Below are 13,510 nucleotides of genomic sequence, written 5' to 3' on the forward strand. Positions count from 1 at the left end.
ACATTAATTTACGGAAAAAGAAAAGGAGTACTTGTGGCACCTTCGAGACTAACAAATTTATTTGCGCATAAGCTTTCGTGAGCTACAGCTCACTTCATCGGATGCATCCGATGAAGTGAGCTGTAGCTCACGAAAGCTTATGCTCAGATAAATTTGTTAGTCTCGAAGGTGCCACAAGTACTCCTTTTCTTTTTGCGAATACAGACTAACACGGCTGCTACTCTGAAACCTGTCATTAATTTACGGGACACAGCATTTGGAATCTCAACAGAGGAGTGACGTGCAGCTGGGATGGAGCAGCCAATTCCAGCATAGCTACTGTACCAGCAGTGTTGACAGTGCTATTTTCAATGGTGAAAAATACAGAGTTAAGGTTACCTGGTGACACCACATGCCCTTCCTTAACTTTGCCCCCCCGGAGTTGTAAAGAGCCATGGGAAATTGTCTGCATGCACTCCAGTTTCTTTCAGTGTTTTAAGTGTAGATGTTGAGAACAGTGGAGGCAATAGGTGGGACAGGTTGATAGAGGTGTGTTTATGGTACAAGGAGATCTGGGGATAGTTTGAGGAGCTTCACAGAGCTGTGATTATGGCAGCGGTTCTCAAACTGTGGGTTTCGACCCCATTTTAATGGGGTTGCCAGGGCTGGCTTAGACTTGCTGGGGCCCAGGGCCAAAGCCAAAGCCCGAGGGCTTCAGCCCTGGGTGGTGGGGCTAAGGTTTACAGGCCCCCTGTGTGGGGCTGAAGCTCTTGGGCTTTGGCTTCAGCCCCCCAGCCTGGGGCAATGGGGCTTTGGCTTTGGAACCCCCACCACCTGGGGTGGCGGGGCTTCGGCGGGCTCAGGCCTAGGTCACCCCTCCTGGGGTCTTGTAGTAATTATTGTTGTCAGAAGGGGGTTGTGGTGCAATGAAGTTTGAGAACCTCTGGATTATGGTATGGGAAGATCTGGGTCTGAGTCCCACCATGTGTGTTGTCAAAAGAAAGATGTACATGTGTACCTTGAGGTTCCCAGTCTGCATCATTTCAGTACAGAATTGTGTACTTTGTGTCACTAGCAGAGCACCGGGGTCTTCTTGCTAAGGGTATTGTCAGAAGTAAGGTGGGACATGAGAGGAGTCAGTGGATTAAACGATGGGTAGGGGAAAGGATAGCCAGGTGGAATCCTGTGTGCAAGTGTGAAGAGGTTGTAAAAGGGTTTGAAGCGGTAAATTTTACAAGTATGGTGCTGGAGCTCCAGGCTTAGTGTTTGAACTTAGGGCAAGCACAAGTAGCACCTGTCTATTAAAGTGAAAAGGCAAAGTGCAAATGTGTGTGTTATGGCTATTGTGTATTGCTCAGAGAGGGCAGCATTAAGGTTGTGTGGGCATTTATCTTAATTCTGAATTTCCTGGTTTTCAGAAGTTAAGTTGCTGAACTTCGATGTTGTGGAAGGGCATGAGCTATCATTGGGCAACCTTAACTCCATATTAACAAAGTTTTTTGCCATTTAATTTCCTCGTTTTTTAAAACAGAGAAATATTTGTTGGTGGGAGTTAGTGATCATTTAGGCAGTTGTAGTTCTCACCTAGGCTTGCAGTTGATATGCTACTCTGACTAGATAATAATCAAAAGACCTAGGCTGCATCTACATTGTGGAGACTATACCACAGGGGTGGGAAAACGTTTTGGCCCGAGGGCCACATCTGGGTATGGAAATTGTATGGTGGGCCATGAATGCTCACAAAATTGGGGTTGGGGTACAGAAGGGGATGAGGGCTCTGGCTGGGGGTGCAGGCTCCGGGGTAGGGCCAGAAATGAGTTCAGGGTGCAGGATGGGGCTCTGGGCTAGGGCAGAGGGGATAGGGTGCGGGGGGGGGGTGAGGGCTCCAGCTGGGGATGCAGGCTCTGGGGTGGGGCTGGGGATGAGGGGTTTGGGGTGTAGGAGGGTGCTCTGGGCTGGGACTGAGGGGTTCGGAGTTTGGGAGGGGGATGAGGGCTGGGGCAGGGGATGAGGCATGGGAGGGTGTCTCAGGGGTGCAGGCTACGGGCGGCGCTTACCTCAAGCAGCTCCCAGAAGCAGTGGTTTGTCCCCCCTCCAGCTCCTACATGGAAGTGCAGCCAGGCGGCTCTACTGTGCGCTGCCCCGTCCACAGGCACTTGGGGTGGGGGCAGCATGCAGAGCAGAGGCCCATGGCTGCCTCTATGCATAGGAGCCAGAAGGGTCATTCTGGGGACCCTGGTCCTAATACCCTTCCCGCAGAACAGGCTCAGTTTGTGAGAGAACCTTCACCTACCTCTCCCCCTAAGGGATCCTTCTAGCAGGCACTGGGATCCACTGTTAGGGGAAGAACCCCTTAGTCTGGTCCTGGTGGTGCCTCCAGAACCATCGAGATTTCCCTCTTCATCTCCGGACATAGCGGTGACTGCAGCATCCCCCTCTCCTCTGGATGACTTCAGGTAATTTCAGGAACTGTTGCAGAGAGTTGCGGAGGAACTCCAATTCCCCTGGAAGAGATCCAGGATACCCAGCATAAGGTTCTGGATATCCTCCATACCTCATCACTGGCCAGATTTGCACTGCCAACAAATGACGCTGTTCTGGAGCCTGTCAGGACAGTATGACACACCTTTGCTACATGCACAGTGACCCCCAATGGGGCCAAACATTACTATGTTCCTGCCAAGGGGTCTGAGTTCCCATATGCACCGACTCCATGGGTGCTCCAGCAATCCACCACAATCAGCTCCTCTCCCTCTACCCCCCAGCGCCTCGTGCCCACCGGCAGCTCCATTGATCAGCGCCTCCTGCCCACTCCAATCAGTTGTTCCCCGGCATGCAGGAGGCCCTGCCGGGGAGGAGCGAGGGCAGGGAGCACTCAGGGGAAGGGGCGGAGTGGGGGTGGGAAGAGGAAGAGGCAGGGGCAGAGTGGGTGCTGAAAGAGGCGGAGTGGGGGTGGTCCCTTAGGGGAAGGGGTGGTGTCTGAGTGGTGTCTGGGGCGAAGGCAGGGGGAGCATCCTCCAGCACATTAGAAAATTAGTGCCTCTTTGCGTTCCTGTTTTTGTACCCTCCTCCAAACTCCCTGGTTGTCCAGGCAGCAACTGAACGAGCCAAACAGCAGCAGCCTCAATGGACACCAGCTGATAAGGTGAGCAAGTGTTTGGACCTTTTGGGATGCAAGGTATTTTCCTGGTCTAGCCTTCAATTCAGGATTGCGAACTATCAGGTATTATTAGCCCCATAGAATTTCCTGAATTACAGTTATTTCAAGGACTTTACTGATTACTGCCACAACACGACCAAGCTCATTTTCAGGAGCTTATTGAGGAAGGGAAGCTGGTAGACAGGATGGTCCTCCAGTCAGCAGTGGATGCAGCAGATACTTCTTCCAGGGCCATAGCTATGGCCATAATTATGCGTAGGGAGTCTTGGCTCCATTCCTCTGGTTTCCTGAGGGAGGTGCAGAACATTATTGAAGACCTCCCTTTCAATGAATCCCATCTTTTTAACCAAAAGACGGATGAATAACTGCATACGCTCAAGGACTCCAGAGCCACCCTTCGTGCGCTGGGCACCTACACTTCTGTTCCAAAGTGCAAATTACACCGCTCACCATCCACTCAATGCTACAGGTCCCCTGATTTCTATCCTCAGAGACATTGTGAGCCCCTGAGGAAACACCAAAAGACTCAGATCTTGCTCTCTGGGGCCCCTTTCATAGGCTTTGATATCACAGATACAACCTCCAGCCAAGAAGTATTTCTGAGGCAAACCCAAGAGGCACCAACTGCTGCACCTACCCCCTGATGACCGTCCTATCCCATCTGGGGGTTGTTTAACACTCTTTTCCCACACTTGGAGTGTGATAACAAGGGACAAATGGGTGTTGAACGTCATCTGCCATGGCTACAGATTGAATTTGTCACAGTACCTCTTCCAAGACCCCCCCCTCCATGTGCCTCTTCAGGGACCACTCTCATGACAGCATCCTCACTAAATAAGTGAACTCCTTATTACAATGAGGAGCAGTAGAACACGTTCTCCCAGAATACTAAGGAAGGGGGTTTTACTCAATTTACTTCCTGATGTCGAAGAAGAAAGGCGGGTGGAGACCAATCTCTGACATCTCAGTCCTTAAATCATAAGATCAAGTTTGGTATGGTCACACTGGCACTGATTATCCCATCCTTAGAAAAAAGACATGGTTTAAGGCTCTCAATATGAAGGACATTTATTTTCACATCAATATGCATCCGGCCCACAGTGGTTTCCTGATATGCACAGCGGGCATCCACCATTTCCAGTACAGGTGCTCAACTTTGGAATAGCCACTGCTCCCAAAGTCTTCATCAGAGATTTTCTGTTGTAGCGGCCTATGTTAGATGTTACGGGGTCCTTGTGTTTCCATATCTTGAGGATGGCTTCTAGCCGTATGGTCCAGGCAAGAAGCCCAAGCATCAACCTCCATGTTGCTCAACCTCTTTCACCCCTCGGAGTCAGCATCAACATTGAGAAATTGATCCTAGATCCCACACAGTCTCTGGACTTCATAGGACTACCACCAATTTGGTCACAGAATGGGCCTATTTAGCGAAAGACAAGTTCCAGGCGATTTCATCGTGAACAATCTTCATGTACCAGCAAGGACTTGCTTGTGCCTCTGGGGCCACAGGACTTTGTGTACATACATGACCCCTTTTGCATGCCTCCATCTTTGCTGCCTTCAGACATGGCTCCAATCTGGTTACTCACCAAACCATCACTCCATGGATTTCATGCTGACAGTCCCTGCTAACATACTGTCATCCCTCCAGTGGTGTACAGATCCATGTCATGTATGCATCGGGGTTTCCTTCCTTCCTTCCTTCCGAGACAAGAGGATCATCATCGATGCATCCCTTTATCACCTCAGACGCAGGCATGAGGCGAGCCAAGGTGCATGCGTGGACCAAAGGACACTACTTTCAAATTCTCTATCTCTGGGTGTATGGTGTGCATGCGTAACCCTCAGTAGAATACAGATAGGGACCTCACATCTCGAAGAATCTCCAGTTACAGATAAGTAACCTCCTTGTACTAAGCAAGGAACCGAACATTATATAAGATGAAGCATCTATGAGATGGAGAGATATAGGGAAGTTATTCTAGATGGCAGAAGATAGAGACTTATAATAAAAGTGGCCAGATAGTGTGAGGAGCCAGAGGGTCAGTACTAGATGAGAAGAAGATGCAGGAAGGAGAGAGAGAGAAGATACATGAAGTTTGCTGTAGTGAATCCATGAAAGCGTTTAAAAACTTGGAGAGCACTTTTGAGTTGTAAACTAAACTGATGACGGAGCAAGATGAGATGTCCACAGAGAGGTATGTAATATGATGATGCTTCATACATGTGAGAAAGTGTTGACAGTGGTATCAGGAGCAGATTAACAACAGATCTGGGCACAATGTTCCTAAGGATATGTCTACACAGCAAAGAAAAATCTGCAGCTGGCCCATGCCAGCCACTTGGGTTGTTGTTCCATTGGTGTGTAGATTTCTGGGCTTGGGCTGGAGCCCAAGTTCTGGAACCCTCCCACCCCAAAGGGCCCTAGAGCCCAGACTCCTGCCCAAGCCTGGAAGTCTACACAGCAATGAAACAGCCCTGCAGGCCGAGCCACACAAGTCCGAGTCAGCTGGCATGGGCCTAACACAGGTTTTTCTTTGCTGTGTTGACATACCCTAAGAATCCTGCTGTCCCAGGCAAAAGCAGACCTGCACTTTCAGTAGCAGCAGACACTGTGATCTCAGAGAAGAAGCTGTTGTTGAAAGGTCACAGATTTATCTTTTGGTGTATCAGTAGCTCTGTTGTTGTATAGCACAGTGCCACTTCTAGACAACCTTTCGGACTCAGACCAGCAGTTCCAGATCTAGTATCTTGACAACGAGGCCAAGGAACCACAGCCCCCAGCTTAGGTTCACCATGCAGATTTGATGAGAGGATTTCACCCCAAGGATATAAGATTTTATTTTAGCCTATCCAAGTTTTAAAAGGAGGAGAGTGGAGTTGGTAAGATTTCATAATTGATGTCTTCTGTCTACTCGGATTGTTTTTTCTTCAAGAAATGGGCAATATGGTGAATGAATGGAATGTTAGGAAGGAAAAATGAAAAACAGAACAAATAATCTCATTCCATATCTCAGTTGGAGAGAACTATATGCTATCTAGTATAAGTAAGAAATTGTGCTGTCAGAGGCTAAAGGATTTATGCCTAAAACAGAAACAAATTAATTTCTGACAATTCAATGAGGGGGGAAGAGAATATCTTATTTATCTCACCATTTGTTTGCTCAGCATTGCTTTCTGAGACATATTTAAACTTTTGCAATTGTAAGAGATGCTGATCAATGCCCCTGGACTTCTGAACTGAGACAGCAGTCTGCTGCATCATAGAGTTTGTAGAGAGAAGCCAGTAATGATAATAATTAGGTAGATAATATTTTCTAGTGATTAGCACAGTAGACTGGGAATCAGAACTCCTGGATTCTATTCTTAACTTTGCCACTGAGGCATGGTCCACACTTACAAAGTTTACTGGTATAGATATATTCAGTGGTGAGCTGGAGCTGGTTCGCTAGAACTGGTTGTTAAATTTAGAAGCCCTTTTAGAACCAGTTGTTCCGCAAGGGACGACCGGTTCTAAAAGGAGTCCCACTTCTAGTGAGTTTGCAGGTCAGCCTAACAAAGAGCATTAAACAGTCAAAGGCCTGGTTCTAAAAGGGCTTCTAAATTTAACCGGCCAAAAGTGGCGCCTTAGGTGCCGACTCCATGGGTGCTCCAGCCCTGGAGCACCCAAGGGGAAAATTTGGTGAGTGCAGAGCACCCACCGGCAGCTCCCCGCCCCACCCTCGGCCCCAGCTCACCTCCGCTCCGCCTCCTCCCCTGAACGCGCCGCCCCGCTCTGCTTCTCCGCCCCCCCAGGCTTCCTGTGAATCAGCTGTTTGCGCGGGAAGCTGGGGTGGGCTGAGAAGCAAGCGGCAGCTTCCCGCTCAGGCCCAGGGAGGCGGAGGTGAGCTGGGCTGGGGGGTGGGCTGAAGGGCCGCCCGTGCCGCAGCAGGTAACTCGGGGGGGGGGGGGGGGCCAGGGGAACCGCTCCCTGCCCCAGCTCACCTCCGCCACCCTCGGCCTGAGTGGGAAGCCACGGCCTGCTTCTCTGCCCTCCCTGGCTTCCCGCCGAACAGCTGATTCGCTGGAAGCCGGGAGGGGGGCCGGAGAAGCAGAGTGGGGCGGTGGGTTCAGGGGAGGAGGCAGAGCAGAGGTAAGCTGGGGCCGGGCGGAGGGCAGACAGACCAATTTTTCCCCGTGGGTGCTTCAGCCCCGGAGCACCCAGGGAGTCTGCCCCTAAGGCGCCACTTTTGATGTGATCAGTGGGGGGAGCAGCCGCTCCCCCTGCTCCCCCCCCAGCTATGCTCCCCCGCCCCTAGGAGCCAGAGGGACCTGCTGGATGCTTCCTGGGAGCTGCCTCAGGTAAGCACAGCCAGGACTCCCCACCTCGCCTCCAGACAGGTGCCTCTGGCTCTTAGGGGTGGGGTGAGCACCCACTACAGTGGCCCACGAGACCCTCCTGCCCGGTTCTGGGGGCAGACAGGGGAGGGGGGTGGATGGGGCAGGGGTCCTGGGGGGGCGTCAAGAAATGCTGCGGGGTTGGATGGGGCAGGAGTCCCGGGGGGCAGGGGTGGGCAATGACCCCCTCGTGGGGTGAGGAGGGAACCCGTTGTTAAGATTTTGGCAGCTCATCACTGGATATATTGGTTAGATGTAGGGCAGGTTTTTAACTGGCATAGCTATACCAGTGTAGATGTAGCAGCTATATAGGTATAACTGTGCTTAGGCTGGTATAACGTATGCCTGTCAGTGGAACCGACCTAATTTATATTGGTAGAACCAATTTTATACCCATCTGCTGGTTGTCAGAGGTACTGCAGGATGAGGTAGTTTTTTGGGTTTGGGGGTATTTTAACATCCTTTTCCTGAAAAGTGAGAGAGGCTTTTTCTGTTTGTTTTTTTTTCCAAGTTGTTGTTAACTTTAGAGACTTGATCCATGATTCCCTCTACCTAGCAGCTAACATTCTTATCTTGTCTTCAATAGCCTGCAGGGCCTTATGGATTAGACTATGGGGGAAGTTAGAGCTTCCTAAATCAGGATGTGAGTCATTCTTTTTATTTCATAGGGGGTCTAGATTTTTAATGAGATTTCAGATGCCAATCTCGCTGAACTTTCAGATAATAAGGATTCTCTTTCAATCCTAGCTTCCCAGTGTAAGAAATCCTAAACCCTCTTTTGCAGGTAAGAGTCACTGTTTTCCATCCAGAAATCAACCAGGAAGTATGGACCTAAGAAATCCATGTTGCCCTTTGTGATCTCAGTAAAGGACTTGTAATAAATGCTTCTGATAATCTGCTTTCATCAAACCTCAGGCACTGGGAATGGACAGTAAGGAGGAAGGATTTCCAATTGGTTGGCTTGTGAATTACCTCACTGAGTTGTGTTCTGTCCATCGTGTCCCAGAGTTATATTCCCATATTCCTCCAGTTTCCTCCTCTCCCCAAGGGTAGTGGCATGTCATCTTCCTCTTTCTTCAGCCAATAAGGATGATTTTCTTCAGAGGTGACCCACTTCTTGGAGGTCAGAGCCATCATCTCAGTGTAAGGGAACAATAAGGGACTACTAGAGACCAAAGGGATATCCTGCATCTGTGATGTTAACAAATACTTCCCTCCACATCCTTATAGTCTCATCTGATCTAATAGGTCTAAGGTTTCCTCTGGATAATTGGCTTTTTAAGTAATGCATCTTTTCTTTCGGTCTGGTGTCAGTTCTAAAATGGGGTATTTAAGACCCACACTGGGACAGAAGGGGTTAGGGAGCAGGTCTTGGCCCAGATGACTCACCCCTGCCATACCAGCAGAGCTTGCTCTAGCTATAGGAGGACCTTAAAAGGGAGCCAGACAACTCAGAAAGAGGGGGAGGATGGTGGAGGAGGAGAGACCTATTTCATGAGCTCCTGAACAAGGATGAAGCTAGAGCCCTGGCTGTAGAGAGGTTCTGCCAGTGACAGCTACCCCAGGCCCTATGAGGAAGGGCTTGGCTTTCCCTAAGACTAGGGAAACCTTTGCTCTAGCTTCTAGAGGATCATTGATAAGGCATTTGACCACACCATGAACCAAGGAAGCAAATGGTAGGAAGTGGCGTTGGGAGGCAGCCCCGAAATACTCTGGGGTGTTTTGCTATCACTGTCTCTCACAGGGCTCTAAGTCAGAGCCCAGTGGAGAGGAAGAGCCCAGGCTCGCCTACCAACCACCCTTTTCGTGGAGGGGGCATAAACTCCTTCCCATCCCTCCCCCTGCTCTTGGAGAGAAGGAGATGATAGAGACATTGTAAGCCCTGTGTCAAGGGCATGCCACCCACAGGGGTTTGGAGATGGGCTGTTGACCCTTTCTTTTGTGGGGAAGTTGAACTATATATATTTTTTTGGACTCTGTTACCTCGGAAGGGGGTGAACTCAACTGATGACCAGGTGGAATGGCTGAATCACTACCCTACCAAAAGTGGACCTCTACAGTGTTGGAGTGATTGCTGGTGAGGGATCCTGGAAATGGAGGAGAGGTGGAACCCAGGGACCAAATAACTATGCAGCACCACTGATAAGCCCAGTCCCCATTACAAGCTCCTTTGGATTTTATTAAATCTATGTCTGAAGTTGCAGCAGACCTGTTAAGTAAAGTCTTCTGCATGATCAGCTATTTAAATCACTTGCACATGTGGATAAAGTCTGAAGACCAAGCTCTGAGGAGAATCAGTGGGACAATGGGCATTTTTGATCTGGGTTCATGGGAGTGAATCACAAAAAGAGTGTTTCCTTTCCCTCTGAGCACTTGAGCCATGTGGGTTTGCTAATGAGCTCAAGGAATGATATTTCCATTCAAGGAGAGAATTGTGTAGCTATAAAACATTTAGCAGTTCTAACAGAGAGGGAATGGGAGAAAGAATTGTCTCATTATGTTGACCCTAATGTCGTTTGTTCCTTTTCCTTTACACCCTGAGTGCTTGCTAGGGTATTGTTGTTTAAAATGCAAGAACTGTGCAGTAGTGGACCCAGTCACGGAAAGGCAAATTTTATTCCCACTTCCCCTTTGCTTTTTGAGATTGGATCAGTACAGCACAAATCCCCCCTCTGACCTGAAAGATCCTGGATTTTTTCTTGAATCCTGGAGTAAAAAAACACTTCTCACTCAAAAACGGAGATAATGTTTCTTTCATATTAAAGACTAAAACTAAGATAAGAGAAGAAGTGAGTACTGTTCCCAAGAAGTGAGTACTGTTTCAACTTTGGGTTGATTGGTTGTCAACATTCCATTCTGATTCAGTCAACAAGAAAAACTCAGGACTGTGCATATTGATCCAGTCACTGAAAGCAAATTAGCAGGTAAATGAGAACAAAGTTTACCTCTTGCTGCAGAAGGACTCCAGGCATCTGAGTATGGGTTTTCCCTTGCTCCGTTGATCCTGGCAAATCCTCTGTAAGAACAGTAGATACAGCTTAATCAGTCCCCTTTGGGAATCCTTAGGGTGTCTTCCTTGCTGGGCTACTTCCTGCTTTCTCTCCCACTGCACACAGTGAAAACCCCATTTTTTCTGCCCTAAAAGTAACAGAAAAAATGGTTGACTCTCATGCTGTCTGTGGAACTACAGAGAACCTGCTTTGCAAATCACTGCTACTCTGAGACCAGCTACCCAGTGGTGTATAAAAACCACATTGCGAGCCAGACCTCGTATTTCTAGCTTGCCCAACCCAGCCTCAAGCCCAAATATGGAACAAAGACCCCAAAGTGAGGCACATTAGAAAATCAGTGTAATAAATCTCAGTATGATGTGGCAATAATTTCATTAACATAAATAACATTAATTTCTGTAACTTCAGTATCATGATGCAGCATGGCTAATGTTTCATATTTTTCCTGTGAATAAATTTACAACATCAGTTGGATGTTTGTGTTTGATGAAGGTAAGTTTGACCCTATAATAATGGATGTTTGTTGCATGGGACTATTAAAAGGATGTACAAAAGGAGTGAGAGTCTCCATGCAGCTGTTGAATTCAGATTCCCCAACAGGGTGCATGTCACTATCAAATCCCAGTTTGCTTGTTTTTATGGAAGTAGATTGAATACCACCAGTATTGACTGCAAAATGTGTTCCTGGGACCTAATGGGTGAGTTTGATTTTAACATCCAATGGTGTCACTATGCTAATTATGCTAAAAGTATGCCCTTTGAGCTCTCCAGCACTTTCAGACTATTTCTGCAGCAAGTGCCAGTGAGGTCTATGATATAAAATTGCAGATTCCATGGCAACTGTCATCAGCCTCATCTTCCAGCAGAGGGGAATCCAGGAGGCTTTTGTGGCCGGACTCACATTCCATAATCATTTCCACTGCTGATGAATATTACAAGCTCTGACTATAGGTCTATACACCATGGTGACTCAGTGGGAACTATCTGCTGCCTTGACCAAAAATCTCACTTCTTTAATCCTAGCCTATGAAATACTATTAATCATCTTCCATCCCTGACTGCAGGGTCTTGTAATTTTTATAGTATAGCTTATAAAGGATTACTTTTTACTATGAAATTCAATGTGTAAAACTTTTATAAAAATATGCAAAATTGTATAAAAATAACAAACAAAACTTAGTTTACTCCTTAGGCTGGCTCTGTTCTCCAGCAGGGTTCTTGGTGAATGTAACCTTTTCAGCAGAGATAATGCTTGTTTTCACATGCCATACATTCTGTCCCAGGATGGTAGAGTATTTTATTTTCTAGTTCTGTAAATCAAATGTCATTTATGAAATTAGCTGTTACTTTTCCAATATGACCATAATGATTGATGGGAAGAATAACACTTTGAACATACAGTATCAAGTCTGCATTTTAAAGAATATCATCTGTATAAGATGATATTCCTATCTTCTTTAATTTTTTCTTTAATTTTTCAATATAGATAACAATACCCAGACCATCAGTAGCATCCACCCAGTCTGCCTCTGAGAGCTTTCGTTGTGGCCACCAGCTAGAGAAGAGGGATAGAGACACTCATCCTATGGAACACACTGTGGAATTTTCCTCTCCGAAGGAGAATTTGCCTGGATTGGTAGTGACAGAGGATGCACTTCCCACTAGTACCAGCAGAACAGATCTGGTACTTCAGTTAAATCATATCAGCCATGAGGTGCTTGATAGGGAAGGGCACGTCAAAGAATGTGACAGACTCGTAGACTGTGGCCAAAAGGACCTATTTGAACAATGTAGCAGTAGGGAGGAAGAAAAAGAACCTGGAAATCTCGCTCTAGAAACTGAAGAAGGAAGGCTTCCAGTGGTTTCTGAGGATGCCATAAAAATGTCTCACAAAGGGCAGAGTTCTTCTCCCCAAGGGAGCTCAAAATTTGTGGAAGGAAAACCTCCAGCTACTATTGAATCTGCGGATGAATCACAGCCAAGGACTTCCTGCCTGGTGCCAAATTCAGATGCAAACTATGAGGTACTGAAGTCAGCAGTAGCTGAGACATCAGAGGTTTCACCATCAAGAGTCATAGACCTTTTTGATGATAGACAGGAAAGTCAAATAGTAATAGTGCAGGAAAATGGTTTCCATGATAATGAAGAAATTGATCATAGTGAAGACTTGGAATGCCACCAGATGGACCTTACTTCATTTTTTCACCGGGAGGGCAAAAGAGAAAAAAATGCCCCCAGAAATGGAGAGCTGTTCCATTGTATTTCCGAGAATGAGAGTTCTCATCAGTCTAAGAAAGACTTGGTTAAGTCACCTTTTGTAGTCAGACAAAGTCGCATACCAGTTTTAGCACAAGAAATAGACTTGACATCAGAGTCCACTTCTCCTGTTTCAGCAAAGGAAAAGCTTCTCCTAAAGAAGGCCCATCAGACAGATTTGGTCAGGCTACTCGTGGAAAAGAGACAGCTCAAGTCTTTCCTTGGTGATCTCTCCAGTGCCTCTGACAAGTCACTGGAGGAAAAAGTGGTTGCTGCTCCTGTACCGTTTTCAGAGGATGACGTCTTATCTGCCTTTTCCAAATTGACACTGGACTCTCATGTGGGCAAACAATCTGAGGATGGCTCTTTGTCACCAAATAGTTCTCAGTCCAGAAAGAGCAAGATTCCAAGGCCAGTATCCTGGGCTACAACTGATCAAGTCACCAGTTCAACCTCAGCTCAATTCTTTCCTCGTCCACCCCCAGGAAAACCACCAACTAGGCCTGGGGTAGAAGCCAGGTAATACAGACAAACTAGAAATACGTATTTTATTTTAAAATAGCTTTGAGCTAGCTTGCAAAGAGTATTGTGAGAATATGCATGGTGTGATTGTCCAAAACTTCTGTCATTTGTAAACCGATTTCTTTTTAAAAATCCTGGATTTGAGTGATCTGACCACAGAAAAGCATTTGAGAAATATCTTAACTGTTTTTTAAAAAAAGCTTTA

General features: G+C 47.2%; 1 protein-coding gene across 3 annotated transcripts in view; it reads left to right on the plus strand.

Annotated features, from left to right (window-relative positions):
* Window positions 1-13,510, plus strand: part of TTBK2 (tau tubulin kinase 2) — a 227,017-nt gene that overhangs the window by 204,406 nt on the left and 9,101 nt on the right. For all 3 annotated transcript variants that reach the window (XM_048854904.2, XM_048854906.2, XM_075129683.1), the window contains one exon: window positions 12,014-13,302. In XM_048854904.2, coding sequence (XP_048710861.1) covers window positions 12,014-13,302 — 1,289 coding nt within the window. The remainder of the gene's footprint in view (window positions 1-12,013; window positions 13,303-13,510) is intronic.

The sequence above is a fragment of the Caretta caretta genome, chromosome 6 (genome assembly GCF_965140235.1).
Source record: "Caretta caretta isolate rCarCar2 chromosome 6, rCarCar1.hap1, whole genome shotgun sequence".
In the NCBI taxonomy this organism is placed as follows: Eukaryota; Metazoa; Chordata; order Testudines; family Cheloniidae; genus Caretta; species Caretta caretta.